Below are 18,815 nucleotides of genomic sequence, written 5' to 3'. Positions count from 1 at the left end.
ATGTTGTTTATGCTAAAAGAAGCTTAACTCAGCTAATAATAATATATGTTCGGAATTTAGAGAGAGACGGTTTAAATCTCAAAATTGTCTTCATTTAAGAGACAAATTTCAAACATGGGTGAAATTTCAAAATTAACTTATATATTACTTGAAATTTTGGTGGGAATTTTGGAAGTACAAATTAGGCTACAAATTTTTTTGCTTCATGTAATAGATTTCTGAAAGTTTGCAGTTGATTATCATATAATATAAAGTTTATTTATCATGTGAACAGTGTATAAATGAAATATACTAACTGATTAGAACAATAATATTGATTTTGTAAGTCCAATGGAGAATGGACTCTTTTCTTTAGGCAATCTATACTATATTATTATAATTATAAATTCATATATCGTCCTTCATCGATACGTGAGCCCTTTTGATGAGAATCATGACGTTCCACTCGTTTCAGAAGGAATAATCACAAGACCTAAGACATCAAAAATTCAACAATCATTCATTCTTCATGTACAAGAATGAATAGGGTCGGTTCACCGTGAATTTTATGTGCCACATATTAATACAGGAGATACATGACCATTTGGAGTTTTGAAGGTCAATTTTTTTATCTCGATTGAAGTAGTCTATGAGGTAGACATTAAGCTTCCATGAACCCAACATTTTGTAAACCTCGTGACTTTCTTAATATCACATTTTTATTGTATTTCTATTTGTTTTAATTTAACAAGTTAGGATAACTACCAGTAATAGCTTAGTATTAAAAATAGTGGTTGAAAATTAGTTGTTGGAAGATAAAAAGATTAGTTAATGTTTTTAACGACTTTTTGGTATTTTTCATTAATTAGGATAGAATCTCTACAAATCTATATATATAATGTCTTTATCGTTTCATTTGTAGGAACAAGACTTTTGATGAATGCAATTTGTATTTCTTGTGATAGAATGCATGTGAGTCATTCAATCTAACATTGATTAAGTTTGATCATGGAGTGGCTCAATTTAGAACAAGATTTCCAAATCTTGCTTCGAGATAATCTAATTCTAACTTTCTCTTGGTTGATCTAAATTAGTATAAGGAAGTGTTAGTTTTTTATTTCAAAGGTTCTTGCTACGTTAATAGTTTGGATCTTTGGATTGAGGATTAGAATTACCTTATCACATTTTGAATGTCTATTTAAAAGTCGATTAAATACATTTAATTATTTCAAAACTTAAGCATTAGTTAGGTATGTTGATTGTTACCACCCAATGCCCACAGAGTATCATAAAATTAAAGGAGGCACGAGAGAGTTCACATCCAAAAAGAGAAAGGTTAGAGTCTCAAGGCTTGGGTCGACACGTCGCCGCTATACTAAACAAGAAATAATAATGTCAAATATCGCCTACTATCCTCCAACCTTGAAGGGTATGTGACATTGTTGCGACTGTTGATATCACTTATAACCTTCGACATGTGAGGGAGAATAAGTTTATAAATACCTCATTTCTATTATGTTTTATGTATTACAAGCTACACAATCATTATATATATAATTTTAATAAAAACGATTGAGTTTATTGACTAGTTATAATCAAATATGAGAACTTTCCACAGGTTTAAATCAAATTAAAATAAATAAATAAACTTTATTAGTTTCAGTAGAAAATTGAATCAAATTATTTATAACTTATAATAAAATTTTCTACCTTCTCCACCACCTAAAACATACGTCCAGAAATGTTTTAGCATCTACAAATTTTTCATTAATAAATGCTAATAAAAATTTATAAATATCTATCAATAATCGAAAACTAATACAAATATGTTTTGATAAAAGTTTTTAATTGTTTATCTATTTACATCTATATAGTTTTACATTTTTAAAATTTCTAACAAAAAATCTTTATTAAGTTTTTTTAAAAAATAAATCATGAGAGAAATGTTACCTTTCCAATGACTCTATACTTATTATTTTCTATTTATAATTATTATTGAATGACATGTTTTTAAATGAATTATTGTTCAACAGTTTATTTTTGTAAAACAGTATATTAAAGAGTAGATAAAAGTGTCCAAAAATGTAATGTCAATCTGTCCACTTTTTTTTATTATAGTACAAGTAATGCACTTATTGATGTATCTATTATTATTTTTCCATCTTACGTATTAGAAAAGTATTTAATGTTTAAGAAAACTTTAATTATACCAATGACTTCATTTAAATGGGAATAGTAAGACTATGAATTGTTGTGGTCAACTCTAAGTTTTTCCTCATTCCAAATTGGTTCAATCCATACCTAATAATACACCCATGCCAATATAAATTGTAGGTCTCATTTGATTATTTTTCATGTTGTTTACTTATTTTCGAGGATCCTAAAAGATAATATTTTTATATTTTAATTTATTATTTTAGGTAAATAATATGATTGCAATCACGTTCAGGACTCAACGTTATTACAATTAATCTATCAATAAAATTTCCTTAAAATTACATCAGTAAATAATGTAAAATCAATTCTTATTTTAAAGTCAAAATTTAGGGAGAGAACTTTTGAAAAATGATTTATTTCAGTTTCAAGTCCCTGTTTTCTAATCCCAACTATTATTTATGCATTCTATTTGAATTTTGAAATTTAAAATTTTCCGTTTATGATCTAAATTCGCTCTAATATTTTAGACCACGAAATTTACAATATATATATATATATATATATTATAATTAAACTAAATTTAAAAGTTGCTTCCAAATATAATAAAATAAATCAAAATATTTATAAATAATATGACAAAGTGTTATAGATAATAATAGATATATTGATAAACTACTATCATCAAACATTGTCTATTACTTAGACTTGACATTTTGCCATATTTAAAAATATTTTCTTGACATTTTACCATATTTAAAAATATTTTCAATAATTTTATCTTTGAAAATAATTAGTATTAATATTCATGTCAACATTATTTAAGACAAATCGGTCTGAGTAAAAAAAAAAACACATACAAAATTGGAACATTTGAACAAAATCGGTCTGAGTAAAAAAAAAACACATACAAAATTTGAACATTTGAACAGTAGAAACAATTGTACATTTATTGACTATTCTACCATGCATGTAATAATTTAAACATTTGAACATTTTATTATTGCTAATTTTACATCAAAATTTATTTGTATATTCTACGAGGCATGTAATAATACTTAAGTTATTTTTAAATATAGTAAAATGAACCAAAATATTTACAAAAGTATTATGTAATAATACTTAAGTTATTTTTAAATATAGCAAAATGAACCAAAATATTTACAAAAGTATCACAATCAATCTATGATTGATTACCAAAAATCAAGATAAATAATACAATAATACGCCAAACTACTGTTTTTATCTGTGTATTATGAGACTACTGTTTTTATCTATGTGTATTATGAGTACTATTTTTATATGTGTATTATGACAGATACAGATAGTAGTCGATCGTGGTAAATAAATTGTGATATTTTGCCATATTTATAAATATTTTTAGAATTAATGATAAAAGAACAAATACCAAAAGAAATAGTTCTAAAATGTAGTAAAATAATATGGAGAAAATATAATATAATATAATAATATATAAAATAAATAAACAACTAAAGTTAAATAATCAAGGAATACGAAGAATGACACATTGAAACTATAAGAATCAAGATAAACTAAAATTCAAAGTATAAGAAAAAAAAATACACATGGAAAGTATAAGAATCAAAATAAACTAAAATTCGAAGTATAAGAAAAAAAAATACACATGGAAAGTATAAGAATCAAAATAAACTAAAATTCAAAGTATAAGAAAAAAAAATACACATGGAAAGTATAAGAATCAAAATCAACCAAAAGCAAAAGTATAAGAATGAAAGTAATATTTAAACCTAGAAAAAAACAATCAAATAACTGAAGGTTTCCAAACTCATTAGACAAAGATAAGGTCCAAAAGTTCAAAACAAAAGCTGATTTATGAAGAATGAGGCATCAAAACTATGTATGGAATTATCATAGTGATATTGCCTATCTAAAACTCATTTCTACAAGAACTCTCAACATGGAATGAATATTGGGATAAAAGATGGAAAAAAGTATCATAGGACACAGATGACCAAAGTTTGTTGTGCAAACTGCTAAAAAGATGTTGATTTATCTGTGATTTCATTGATTCTGGCAGTCATCTGCAGAAACAATTCTGGCCTGAGGCAGCAAAGCAAACAACTAAAAATAATAATAATAAAATTTAAAAAAAAAAAAAGAAGAAAAAACACCATCAATTTCCATTGTTTCCACACCCACACCTTCAGCCCAGCTAGAAAACTCTGCAATAAACACAAAATTGCCGAAACCTTAGCTTCGTTCAGTCAACTTTGAATGTTTCTCTTCTTTTTCTTTCCCTTTTCTTGAAGCTAGAATGATGTGTTCTACATGGTTAAGGCTATAATTTATGATTCTCCTCAACAGCTCACTTGTTTTGCTAACTGCAACCCTGAAACGATTGACAACTGAAAGAGTTCGTTGACATTTATGAAAAGTGACAAAAGAATCATGAAAGTGAACGATATCCAAAATGGAAAGATTACTCCAAGATGAACCGGTCAATGGGGGTCTTTACTAATATTAGAATTGAGTTATTTCTGATTGAAAGACAATAAGTCATTGAGTATGAAAATAAGAGAAAAAAAAGTCACATTCTCCAGATCCCAATTCCAATATCAATATGCAATCATTAAACTGATTGCAGCTTTGAAATTAAAATATGAGGTTAAGCTATTTTCTTCTTCTATATGGAGAAAAGCAATCGCTGTTAGAGGGTGTTATTGGACATTTACTTGATTTAATGAATTTTCTGCCATTTGTCATCGATATGGTATGGATAGATTAAAGGAGCAATACAACTGATTTAAAAAAAACTTACCAATTATATGTTGAATAAGAAGGGAGCTGTCAGCTGCCTGTAGAAGACCTTTTAATTACCAAATCATCAGCTGAATAATAATCAGCAATAAGCCGATACATGTATGATGAGTTATGGCCACCACTGTCAAAGTGACACGGAGTAAAAATGAGAAACAGCAGCCAAAATATTTTTTTCCCTAGGAAAATAATCATTATTTGAAATCCAAATGTTTAATAGAAAATCAAGCCGAAGTATCTTGCTTTAAAATGTAGAAATTGCATCTTTGAAAAAATTAAGAAACACCAAGCATTATTCCCATACAATTCCTTTTTATCCAGGAGTTGAAGGTAAGGGAATGAAATTCAACAGCACAAAAAAAAAAAATTTGTAACTACATGGAGAAGAGGGTGGCACTTACGTGTCAGTAATAAATAAACTAACAAGCGAGGGTGGCACATAGTCAAACGTAGGATTGACTACATGGAGAAGAGGAGAACCAGTGCAAGTTCCAAAGTCCATGCAATCTGAAAATTCACCAAAGTCCAGTAGCTCTGACGGTGACCTCAGTTCATTGAGTAGAACTTCGGGATTGTGAGGATACAGAGGGCATAACTGTCAAATAAATAACAGACATTAAGAAAAATAATACAAGTTATTTCCTACAATTTTGGATAGAATTATAATAGAGATAAATTTACGTGAAAAGAAACAGCACCTTGTGACTTCCAGCTAGCACAACAAAAGGAACAGCATGCCTTTTAGCTGCAAGGGCCACCATATTCAATCCAACTGGTGCCATGACACCACCATTTGCCATGACAGCATGAGCTCCAACTATTACCTTGCAGAACAGGTATGAATTTGATGCTATCTCATCAGTTGTCATGTCAATCCCACTTTATGCATAGGTTTAAATAAAATGCATTCATATGTGTACACAAAATATGCAGCGACCACCTACCATATTCACCCGTGAAATCATGGCAAAAACTGCAGAATCAGTAATAAGTGTGGTCTGTAAACCTCTTGTAACCAACTCCTTAGCAAGAAGATGACCCTGATATCTGTTGAACCATTCAGAAGAAACATGAGGCATAGTGAACCAAAAATATCTAAGAGTAATATAACCAAAAACTACGGTGCATTTATGGCAATTGACATGTCTAGATATGATTTTAAATGGTTAAAATCACTTTTCCCATATTAAAAATCACTTCAATACATGCCTTTAATCATTATAAATCAACTTTTAAATATGATTTTCATTGTATTGATTGAATAAATAAAAACAAATTTCAAATTGATTTTAAAAATAACAAAAGAGAAATTTTCATAGATAAAAACAGATGTCAAACAATTTACAAAAATAGCAAAAAAGAAAACATCTATCAATCTCTATCAATAGAACCACTGTGATAGACTTATATTAGTTTCTATCACTATAGTATCAAAGATAGATTTCTATCTGTGTCTATTAGTGTAAACTTCAATCTGTTATCATCACTAAAAACGTTGTTGCAAGGAATGTAGAAAATTTTGCAACGTTATAAGGAAAGTATAACTTTTTTTGCAATGTTGTTAGAGATGTAGTAAATTTTTTAAATAGTGTTGTAAAGAATGTAGAAAATTTTGCTATAACTTGTAAAAAGTTTGGTCAACTTTTCTATATTTGAAGAGCCCCCATAACAATATTGTTTTTAGTTATTTTAAAATCACTTTCAAGTTTCAAATATACCCTTAAATCTTTTATAGTTTTATTAATATTTCACAAATATAAATCTGTGCCATAACAGACAGCTAGCTTTAGCTATTAGCTCAGACCTTGGAGCACCCTCAGCAACAAACACCCGGAAGGACCTTTTCTTCTCCTTAGCAGCACAAAGAAATTCCAACACTGTTCTGGAACTCCCCAAAGTCAATATTACCTCGCTGAAAGTTTTTGGCATTTAATATATGTGAGGATATTGAGGTAAATTCATAAAGAGAAATTTCAAAACGGAATTCCATAAAATGAAAAACCTCTTATATTTTAATTGCATATTTCATATTGAAGCCAGAAACAGAGAATGATGCAAGTAAATCAAATACAACCTTATTCAATATAATACAAAATAAAGCTGATTAAATAATAACAAGAAGAGAATTGAGTGTTGTCGTTGGAGTATGTGTGTCGAAAGGAGAATGATACATGCGAACATACCTTTTGGAGATGCAAGCAAGTTAAGAAATTATGGGGAAGTCTGAACCTATCGTCTCTTTGTGGAGTTCAGAAATATTTCTTTTCAAGAGTTGTGTTGCAGGGTGGCAGATCTGTCGATGGAGGAGACAAACTTTCTGTGTTGGGTGTTGGTGTTTATGGGACCAACGAAATGGGAGTGAGGTGCGACAAGTGGTGGAAGGTGACGCTGTTACCGAACATCAGTTGGAAAGGGTGGGGGATCTGATGGTTTGTGCCTGAAAGTGGGAAAGTGAAGCTCAATGTGGATGCCTCAGTTATGTATGATAGTCGGATGGGTGTTGGGATGGTGGTGCGTGATTTTTAGGGGTCGATGTTGTTGGCTGCCGCTGATGCCTGAAGGATACATTGTGATGTGCTTGCTGCCAAAGCCTTAGGCCTTCTATTTGGGATTAAAAAGGTCGTGAAGATGGAGTTTTCAAATATTCAAATTGAATCAGATTCTGCAATTTTGGTTAATGCAATTAATAACAATCTCCTCAATCATTCGTCAATTGGAATTATCTTGGATGAAAATAGGGACTGGATGCAACGAACAAAAATTGTTAGTGTTTCTTTTATATCTCGATCTTTGTTTTTTTAGGAAAACAACCACTTTCATTAATCAACGACCAAAACTCACTATGTAAAATGTTGACTATAGAATACTTACAAAAGTTCTTCGAAACCGAAGCCCAAAGAGACACGTGAGATATCTAATCAATGACCAAAACTCGCTATGCCCCCTCTCTCTACCCCTAAACACTCTATCATTCCTCTTGTACCAAATATCCCAAATAATAGCGAAAACCTCAGCACGCCATAAAAAGCTCCCCCTTCTCACTGAAAGGCAGATGGTGAAGGAACTCCTCAATCGTCGCTCTAACGCTCCTCGAACCGACAAAGCTAACATCGAACTCTCAAAGGAAGGCGCACCACACAGACCTCGCAAAATGACAATCCCAAAAACGGTGATCAAGATCTTCCTCCACCATCTGACACAAGAAACAACAAAAAGGCCCGACAAGCGAACTCCTCCTCTTGACAAGCCTATCAACAGTATAAACCCGGCCAAGCAGGACCTGCTAGATAAAGAAACTTTCTTCGGAACCTTAGCTCTCCAAAACCACATCAAAGACCAACTCCTTAGGGGAAACGGAATCCACCAACAGCCCAAACAACAATTACAAGAAAATTCCTGACTAGGATTAGGAATCCAAACACGAGCATATCTCGATCTTGTCATGTTGCTCATACTTTGGCTAATTTTGCCTCTAATGGTGGGGAGAATGGGCTTTAGAGATGTAATTTTCAAATGTGATTGTGTGTGCTGCATGGAGATTGAGGGTGATAATGCTTTGTGTAACCCTTCTATGGATGTTAGTTCTTATTAATTTGATTGTTCCCAAATTTTCAAAAAATAATAATTATAATGACAAGAAAAAAGATGAACATCTGAACAAGATCAACAAAATGTTGAATGCCTAACAAGTTACTCGCTCTTCCTACTATATAATCCCTCAGGCCCACAACCTCAACATTTCACACAATAAAAGCCCTATATTTATCCATACACCATTACAACACCCTACCCAGTCCTCCTCCTTCATCCTTCCTCCTAACAAATGACGCATCCATGTTCTGAGGTTTCTACCATTCCCTACCACCCACCAAACTTTCACGTTGCTCACATGGTGTGAAGCAGGGAAAAATTATTGATGAGATTCCTCAAGTTTCTGTCCAGCACACTAAATCAAAACCTCCAAACCATGTGACGAAAAGTTCAAGCTTAGAATCTTTGAGCAGGTAAGTGGTTAGGCAGCAAGTTTCCAAGCCTTGCATTGGGAAGCCTGGAATACTAGGTGAGTCCCTGAGGTAAATGGTAGGTGCACCATGTATGCCACCATTCAAATTCTTTCCAAGAACCTTGAAAGCCTTTGACAGCCATTTGATTATTCAACCAATTATCATCTTTGAAGACTCTACATTTAGCAGCCACCACATTCCTCCACTGAAGAACTTCTCACAAGAAAATCGCCATAGACGTTAAGACAATTCAGAGGTTTCCAAGATCAAAAGCACCAAAAGAAATGGGTTACCTGACCATGTACCACCTAACCTAGGTAGGAACCTCCTTCCTTATCGTGCCCTTACCAGTAAAAATATCTCATAGATTCTACACTGATAAGGGACATCTTTTTGGCATGAAAAAGTTGGGATAAGAAGAAAGGTTGAGTGAGAAGCTCGAGTAAGAGCTAACCACCCTTGAGAGAGAGTGTACATTTTCCAGATTAACAACTTGCTTTGAATAATTAGAGTCATTCTCATTGGAATCCAACACTGGATGTTCTTTGGGAGCATTTAAAGGAAGGCAAAAGTCTGGGTCAAACCAAGAGTCAAAACCATACCCCCACAGTTGAAGCCCGCTCTTGAACTTGAATAGCTTCATAATTAATACTCAATACCTTTACTTGTTTGTATTCACATTTAACCCCAATAATAATTCGAAGATAATAATTCTCAAAAGTTTGAGGAATTATCCTTAGAGGTGGAAGATCAAAGAGTTTTTTTTCTAATAGGCTGCTTTTCCCACCCATAATCAACTAATAATAAACCTCTCATAAGAAATCTATTTTTGAGTTGAGCAAAAAGAGGGGCTTTGAATCTAATCTTTTGCACAATTGCTTTAACTAGTTGAGCATAGACGCAGGTGACAAGGCCATAAAGTCAGCTCATTTGAAAGCCTAAGCCAAGAAGGCACAAAATAAGTGACGGGCCTTTTTAGAGTTTTAAAGATAAGGTAGGGGCAGCTTCAATCAATCTTTGGTTGTCTAGTGAATGCTCATTCTGTAAGCTCATGTGGATCTCTCCAAAGAATCTATTAAATTAATTTTTCGGTAGGATAAAGAGGAGATGGGAGCATATTCTACTTGTTTAATCTCTCAAAAAACCTCGGTTTCACCATTTGGTTTCCCATTTTTTGAAAAGAATAGAAAACTTTTTAAATTAGTGAGGAAACCCGCAATCATCCCCTCCAACGAGAGGCAGCAATACACCATCTTACCAAAAAGGAAATAGAGCACATGAAGACAACAGATGAAGGCATTTGCATAAGTACATCTTGAGTAGGATAAAATAATATAACATTAAATCTACTCCAAAGTTAATAACCCTTTATTGCTTCAGTAAGTCATAGATGGCTCAGAATCAGATCAAAATGATGTTCAAGGATACAAAAACAATAATAATAAATAATAAAAAGCTTAGATTATTAGAATTAGTTAAGGTGAGAAATACTTTTGATGAATGTGCTCCACTGCTTGCTCAGCAATCTGTTCATGACAAGTTGCGATATCCTGAATAAGCTCATTAACAGCTTCAATTACATCATGCTTGAGTTTCCGACTCCTTGAACTTTTATCAGCAGCTGTCAATGAGAACAACTTGTTGGAAAAGAGCAGACTTGCATTCCAAATAGAAAATGTTAATGCCTTATTCATAGTTTCACCATTCATTAGCAAAGCTTCTAAGTCATTCAAACGAAGATACTGGGAAAGTTTTTTGTTCTTTAAATGTTTATCTATTTTCCTAGCTACTCTTTACATGCTTGTACTTATTGCTTGTATTTTATATTTTTTTTTTCATTTTTCACGTCTTTGGGAGTTTGTATCCCTTGAACATTTATTCATTTTCGTTAATTTAAGGGAAAGTTGGTTCTTGTTATAAAATATATATATATATATACATATAAAATAAACAATTAAATGAACAGAGAACAACTCCACATAGAAAATGAACACATGAATGGATTAAGAAAAAAAAAAGTTGAAACATACATGCACATTTCTGGGTAGATTTTTGTTCAAGAGAAGTTGAAAGCAATTAAAATCATCAAGGACACTACAACAAAAATCAAGAGAGAAAGGGAAATAAACAAAGATGGGGGTGAATAAGTTCCAGTAGTAAAGATCCCTGGGTGCTGGGTTCCCTTGTTTGTAATCACTAGTTCCCTGAAGAGGCGACTCCTACTGCTTCCATAATCTCACCATCCTTATACTTATTAGAAAGTAAATTCTTTTGGATAAGAACTTATTAGAAAGTAAATTAATCCTCATCAATCATGATCCATAATCATATTTGACATCTATACAACTAGACCTTTAAATATTCACATATAGGCATCACAACCAAAACGGGTTTCAAATACCAATTTGCTCTGGGAGATAGAAGCAGAACATGCCAATGATATCAACACAAAAATATATCTATAAATTTCAACTCGCAACAAATGAGTTTTCATGCCTAAACCAAAATAGGAGTCCAACACTAACTACATAAAAGACCCAATCCAAAAGAAAGCATTAAACCACATCAACTCCCAAACTTCTCTAGGTTTCTAAAACTTTTACTATTACGCTCCAACAAAATACTCACTAAATATCAAGGAATCTTGCTTTTCACAACCCCATATACTTCTCCCTAAAGGAAGAGTGCAAAACTGACTCTTCCAACAAAGAACACTCATCCTCTATTGTGAGCCTCACTAAACCCAAAAGATCTCTGCCACCGATCGCAAAGGTACTTTACACACTGGCACTCCCATAGCAAATGACTCAGATCCTTTTGATGCCTCCTGCAGATAATGCATCATTGTGGAAGGAAAAGAAAATAGGAATCTCTTAGGACACAATCAAGGGTGTTGATTCTCCAAGTAAACTCTGCCAGGAAAAATCTTGACCCCTTTGGAAACTTTTATCATCCACAAAGGGGAAAAGACTAAAGAATGGCTAGAGAAACACCTAACAAGATTGAGGGATAACAACCTAACATCCTTCCTCACAGGAAGGATCATGCAGTCACAAAGGATAAAAAGGAGCTAAGCCATCTTGACTGTCTCTCTATCAAACAAAGGGCATCAAAATCCCAAGAAATCAAAGAAGGTTAAGTGAAAACAGCATCGAAGCCACATAATGCAACTTCTTATTAAAAAAAAAAGTAAAGACTAGGAAATTTGTCACTTAAAGGTTTGTCTCCCATCCACCAACCCTCTCAAATAAACACTTAGGGGTTGTTTGGGGAGCTCAGTTGATATAGAATGTCTGGAGTTTATATTTCTGGAGAGTTCATATGTATGTGGATTCCATATGTTTGTGTTTGGGAGTGTATAGTTGTTTTGTTTGAATTTATATGTCTGTGTTTAGGGTGCAAGGTTAAGTTCATATGTCAGGGTATTTGGTGCAAGTTTTATAACCACTATTTAAAAAAAAAAACTTCTTTATTCAGTAGTTCTACATATCTTATGTTTGAATAAAATATGAAGTACAATTTTCTCCTTTTTTAAGTACACTAAAATGGTCTACAAAATTTCTATTTCTTAAAAAAAAAAAAAAAAACTAGTATCAACTAAAAAGGAGCATAATTTTGATTCCTTTTTCACATTAGCCATTTAAAAATGGTTTTGTATTGGGATAAAAAAAAATACTCCCAATCGTAATAACCACACATATTCTGCTCTGCTCCATTTTAAGCATAGGTTTCTCCCTACCAATTCAATTCATCCACAGTTTCCACCTCATTACTACTAGTCTCTCCCTTCTTCCCTTTCTATTTAGCCTAAACCCAACATATTATTATTTCTCCATCATTTTCTTTCTTCAATCGCTTTCCAATGCCCATTCCCCTTTTGGGTTTTGTTCATTTCTCATATTTTTCAAACATCTTTTAAAGATTTCCACCATTTCTACAAATTTAACTCAAAAACCCTTGCTCTGTTTTTTTGTTTGTTTTCAGAAAGAACCCAAATTGCAGAAGTTGAAGAAATTTGTTTTGTGTTTCACTAGGAATCGAAGCAATGGGAGCCTATTTAAGCAAAAAGAAAAATAGTCACATTCATTAATTTATCACCCAATTTGGCTTACAAGGCGGAGCTGAGATCTGCAAGGCGGCTTGTAAGGCCAATACTGATTTCATTTGATTCCATGCATAAAGCTCGTACTAACCAAGCAATCAATACCTTCATTGTTGGCACTGAGGTTATTGCACTTTTCTTTGAACATCAACAAATCTTAGAAGAAAATAATCGAGGTAAAACGTGAAATCTAAAAACAAAGTGACGGAAAAACACTTCCATGGAAGATCAAAGATGAAAATCCAAATGGAGAAAGCTTTGAAAAAGGAAAATTTGATGGTTTGAAGGGAAGGAGCTGCTAGAGTTTGAGAGAGATGAGAGGGACAAGAAATGTTGTGAGGGAAGAGTAAAAGACGGCCAGAAGGAAGCGTGCAAGTTGGCGATATTAAATCACTGTTTTCAAGTCATGGTGAGTGGATATAATAAATCGGTGAGGTAGAAACTTGGGGCCCCAAACACTGAGTTGGGTTTAAAACTCAACTCATCTCATCTCATATCAAGCCCCCCAAACAGCCCCTTCGGTTGTTCCCCATAGAATAATTGATGAATTGAGAAAAGGATGAAAAACTTTACGGCATAAAAGTTAAAATATACCATTCCATTGGAGGTTGAAGAAGCCAACAACAAATTGACAAAATGTCTAATAACAATCTTTTGTTGAAGGGAAACAATGAATGTGATGGATCTCCTTTCTTTATTGGGGAGTTTGAGTTTAGACCCTGGAGGAGGGATTCGTACTTAGTGCCCTGATCCTACTAGAAGTGTTTCTTGTAGGTTCTTTCATAGTTTGCTCGACCCTTCCACCCTCTGTGAATTTGTTTTCTCATCTTTTTGGAAGGTGAAAATCTAAAAAAAACTATGAAGTTATTTATGGGTAACCCACGAACATGCTAACACGCTTGATCGGCTTACAAGGAATTTGACTCTCTAATTGAGTTGTTTTGTTGCATTCTTTGTTAGAAGGTCAAGAAAGTCTTAGATCATATCCTACGGAATTGTGATTTCTCGAAATCAGTTTGGATGTATTTTTATAGCACTTGGTTTTCATATGGCCACTCCCATAGACTACAAGGAAATGATTAAGAGTTCTTCCTCCATCCACCTTTTTGCAAGCAGGGGGATTTTGTGGCAAGTTCGGCTTGTGCTGTATTGTGAGGCTTATGGTGGAAAAGTAACAATCGAATGTTTACAGTGGAGATGGACCCGTGAGATGTTTGATCCTCTGTTAGATTCAATGTTTCTCTTCGAGATCAGTCACGAAGGCTTTTTATAATTATTCATTAGGTCTTTTGTTACACTCTCTTTAACAAGATCTATGGTGGAAAATGAACAATTGAATCTTTACAGTGGAGATGGACCCGTGAGATGTTTGATCCTTTGTTAGATTAAGAGTTCTTCCTCCATCTACCTTTTTGCAAGAAAGGGGGATTTTGTGGCAAGCCGGGGTTGTGCTATATTGCAAGGCTTATGGTGGAAAATGGACAATAGAATCTTTACAATGGAGATGGACCTGTGAGATCTTTGATCCCTAGTTAGATTCAATGTTTCTCTTTGAGATCAGTCACGAAGGCTTTTCATAATTCTTCGTTAGATCTTCTGGTACACTCTTTTTATTGAAATAAACGGCTTTCATTGAGAAAAAAATGAAAGAATACACAAGCGCACAAAAAATCAGGCCCACAAATAACAGGAAGGGAGCCCAACTATACAAATCATGTCATTACAAAAAGCTTTCAAAATCGAAGCCCAAAAAGAAACATGAAACTGAGTAACCGACCAAATCTCCCCACTCCCCCTTTCAACTCCCCTAAGCACCCTCCCTACTCCTCTCAACCCACAAAACACACAAGATGGAACAAACACAAGCATGACAAAGAAATCAACCTCTTTCCCCACAAGGCGGATTGAGGAGGAACTCACAATGCCAAATAAAGTGATCCAAGTCCCTCTAACATCTCTATGGCGAGCATAAAACAAGCCAAAAGTATGAAGAAAATCATCCCACATGCGACTCGCCAACTCACAATGCCAAATAAAGTGATCCAAGTCCTCATCTACCTTCCAACACAGAAAGCAACAGAAAGGACCAACTAACGAGTCAAAATCCTAGACAACCTATCCAATGTATTGAGGCCGTCGTGAAGAACCTACTAAGAAAAGAACCTGACCTTTCTAGGGACCTTAATCCTCCAAACCAAAGAAAACACCAACTCTCCCATGAAGGTAGGGTTAACCAGACACTGAAAGAAAGACTTACACGAGAATCCCTCCAAAGGAGGACTCCAAACCCTCACATCTCTCCTCTCTCTCGAGAGGAATGGCTCTCAAGAAGAGCAGTGATGACTTCAAACCAAATCTTCTTTTGTGGGTCTTTTTTATGCCTCTATCTTATATTCTTTGTTTTTTCCACTCATTAAGGGAAAAATGATTATTTGTCAAAGAAATCCAAAATCAAACAAACACTTAGATTTCCAAATGATTTCGAAACCTTCTAAAAGACAAAAAATAGGAAGCGAATATGTTGTTACAATAATATGTTCAGCAAACTAAAACAACAAATTGAACTTTATCTATATATACGACAACAAGATAATATTGTAGCATGCATACATTAAATGTCAATCTAAGCTTAGCTCAATGGATAAAGACACCAATTACAATCCTAGAGATTGAGGTTAGGTTCCCACTCCACTTCCAACATTGTTGAACCTCAAAAAACATATATATTATGCATGGATTATCCTAAAATGAATTTTTTCTAATAAGAAACCAAGCGTTAACCAATTAAAATGAAAGGATACCAAAAAAATGCTCCAAAGAATGATACTAACCTGATAATTATAAAATACCCTATTCACAAATGCTCGTAAAGACGAATTTAATCTAATCAAATCCCAAATATCTTCCCCCAACCACTAACCCCACGTTCCTTAAAAGCCAACACCTCCCACGCCCACCCAAAGGAAAAAAAAGCCAATCCTCCTGCCATGAAAGGGAGGATTCAAGAGCACCTACACAAACATCTAACAACACCCTCTATTACAACCCTGTAATCAATTTTTATCAAACGAATCAGTAAATGCTTTAGACATCACAATCAAATGCCATCAAGCACCACATAAATCTAATTAAGTAATTGTAAATAAACACTAATCACCATATAACAAGGAAGCTCACATTTGCTTTTTCCTTCTGAATCACCTCCAGATGATGAAGTTTGATGAACCGATGTTTGGTTAGGAACATCTTCAAGAAGAGTTTGCAAGGAAGGTGGCCGCAAAGTGCTTCTTGCAGCAGCAGCAACAGCAGCAGCTGAGAGGACAGGGCGATCATCTTTTTCAATGTCATCTTCATCATCACTAACTGCTGATAAGCTTAACCCAGCAATAGAAGCTGTGGTGAGAGAGAGATCCTCCTCCCTAATAATGTGCAAAACACGCCTCACAATATTGCCCACAGCAAGCTCTGCAGTTGTACATCAACATATCTTTAAATGCCCGTGAAAAGCTAATAAATTAGTAGATTTAAGACGGGAAGACTAAGGCTATAGACCGTGTACGGACAGTGTATACAGTAACATGGGCATGGCCAAATAATGATAATTGATAGGTGATTAACGACTCATTTTCAGACTGAATAAGAAGCAGCTATGGAAACACGTTGAATTTTGTAAAGGGTAAACTCCCAAACTGACGGATTGGGTTTTAAGCTATACTAAACAAAACTAATAAATCAAATATATCTACCAACAGGATTCGCAGCAATCAGCTGCTCGCCAACAGCTTTAACAGCATCAATCAAAGCAGCCGCCTGATTCGTGTAGGGTATTCGCTGCGCCGAAATGACAGAACGAAGCAATTCAGCCGTATGCTTCGCTGTGGCCAAGGAACCCTCAATTTTCCTGCCACAAAATCATCGCAAACTGAACTTTAAAAAATATATATATATATTCAAAAAACACGCAGGGTACAACTCAATTTCCAGAAATATCAACAATTCCAGAGAACTAACCGCTTCATAAGCTTGATAACGAAATCATTCACAATGGCTTGCACGTCTGGCATAATCCTGAACAGAAAAGAGAGGAAAGGCTCAACCTAGAGAATATACATAAGGGAGGAAAATTGGTAACGCGTAGACTTACAGAGAACACGGAAGAATGAAATGGGGAAAAGAGGGTTGTCGCGAGCTACAGAGATGAAGAGATTAGAAGGAAACTATAGTGCGAGCTGCAGCAATGGAATCTAGGCTTCGTTCTTGAACTGGAAGCCGGAGTTGAGATGTTCTTCAGTTCTTTGTCTCTTCTTTGGCCCTTTCTCTCTTCTTTGCCTATTTTGGGTTGAACTTGGACTTTGGTGGATTTTGGGGGCAATGGGTTCGAACCCATTTTTTCTTAAAATTTTGTAATTTATTGAATATACACGAGCACGGTGTATTTTCTGAGAATTAATCTTAACTATCAATAATGAAAATATTTTATTATCACGTTCTCAGATTCTCCCTATTTCAAACAATTAATTAAAAATTTAATTTAATTGGATAAATTTATAATATATATCAATAATTTTTTTACACATATTTGTGTTTTGCTATTTTATTCATTTAAAAATAAATTTATCACTTATCCAAAATAAACTTTCTATTTTGCTATGTTTTTTTTATTGAACTACGTTAATTTTGAGTCTCTAAATTATTGATCAATTTTTCCCGTCAATTATATCACATTTCACTTAAATCTTTTTCTATAAGTTTTGTAAACTTAACTATGAGAATATTTCTTACTTTAATATAAACTTGCATAATCTTTTCCTAAAAGTTTTGTAAACTTTGTGAATATTGCTTACTTTAATATAAACTTGCATACATGTTTCAAGTTTTTATCTTCTAATTAGCTTCTATTTAAACAATTGCTTAAAAAACATGAAGTTGGACTAGACAATTTGATAGCACTTCAAACGAATTATCTTATGGTCTTATTTCAATGTTTTATGTGCTTATTTGGTTGTTTTTATAGGTTTTAAGAATAAAGAATGCACAATCAAGTGTTAGAGTGAAATAATAGACTTAAGGAATCACTCAAAATGATAAGTAACTTCGAGTCAAAGAATAGATAAAATTACCCTATGAAGCTTGAGTCACAATGTTCCTCTCATTATTGCACTGAAAAACATAGTTGTCGTTGTTAGTAGCATCGCTACATTGTCGGGTAGGAAGAATAGAAAGGGATTGACTCACATTATTTGGAACCAAAGATTTCTCGACAATGTTGTAATGCTATCGAGGGATGTTTGTTGGTCCCTCCCTTTAACCTTTGTTCTTCCCAATTATTATATTGGATGACAACTTTTTGAAATTGGAGGTAAGTAGTGGAGTTTAAACTTAAGTCTAGAGGGGTTGAAAGACAATTTTACCACTACGCTCGCTAAAAATACTGATAATTTGTTATATATATATATACACACATTAAATAGCATAAGTTGAGAAGGGCGCTCTCCTAGACTTATACTAAATTCCTCGATCGTTTTTCGAATCCAGTTTGGGTAACTTCTCCGAAAAATTAAAAAACTTGAAAGATTTATCTTTTTTGAACAATTTGGAGAAAGAGTTTTAAAGTAATCTTGTAGAGTGTTTAAGGAGGGCTCTCCTATGTACAATTTTTTTAATTAACTATTTAATTATTTCCTACAAACAGTTTATTTTGAATTTTATTCAAATCAAATAATTGATTAATTATTTTAATTCAAATTAATTATTTTTCTCTAATTATTTAATTAAAA

At 33.4% G+C, this 18,815-nt stretch overlaps 1 protein-coding gene across 3 annotated transcripts; it reads right to left on the bottom strand.

Moving 5' to 3' along the window:
- Nucleotides 1-3,921: 3,921 nt before the first annotated feature.
- LOC101220366 (translation initiation factor eIF-2B subunit beta) lies at nucleotides 3,922-17,441 on the bottom strand. Of its 3 annotated transcripts, XR_004216915.1 has the most exons (12): nucleotides 17,183-17,441; nucleotides 17,050-17,106; nucleotides 16,785-16,939; nucleotides 16,216-16,503; nucleotides 10,428-10,557; nucleotides 6,737-6,844; nucleotides 5,877-5,979; nucleotides 5,631-5,756; nucleotides 5,334-5,527; nucleotides 4,934-5,056; nucleotides 4,317-4,520; nucleotides 3,922-4,215 (listed from the first exon to the last, which is right to left on the bottom strand). XR_004216915.1 is itself a non-coding variant. In XM_011656960.2 (11 exons), the coding sequence occupies exons 2-10, from the start codon at nucleotides 17,100-17,102 to the stop codon at nucleotides 4,963-4,965; spliced, it is 1,251 nt and encodes a 416-aa protein (XP_011655262.1). In that variant the 5' UTR covers nucleotides 17,103-17,106; nucleotides 17,183-17,441; the 3' UTR covers nucleotides 3,922-4,520; nucleotides 4,934-4,962. The 3 variants fall into 3 exon arrangements, 2 of the variants coding, with proteins under 2 accessions (XP_011655262.1, XP_004143752.1); XM_011656960.2 differs by having other exon boundaries at nucleotides 3,922-4,520; XM_004143704.3 differs by having other exon boundaries at nucleotides 3,922-4,504.
- Between the last annotated feature and the right edge of the window lie 1,374 nt (nucleotides 17,442-18,815).

This window comes from Cucumis sativus, chromosome 5, assembly GCF_000004075.3.
Source record: "Cucumis sativus cultivar 9930 chromosome 5, Cucumber_9930_V3, whole genome shotgun sequence".
NCBI lineage: Eukaryota > Viridiplantae > Streptophyta > Magnoliopsida > Cucurbitales > Cucurbitaceae > Cucumis > Cucumis sativus.
The sequence above is the reverse complement of the archived record's forward strand: the minus strand, read 5'-3'. Positions and strand labels throughout refer to the sequence as shown.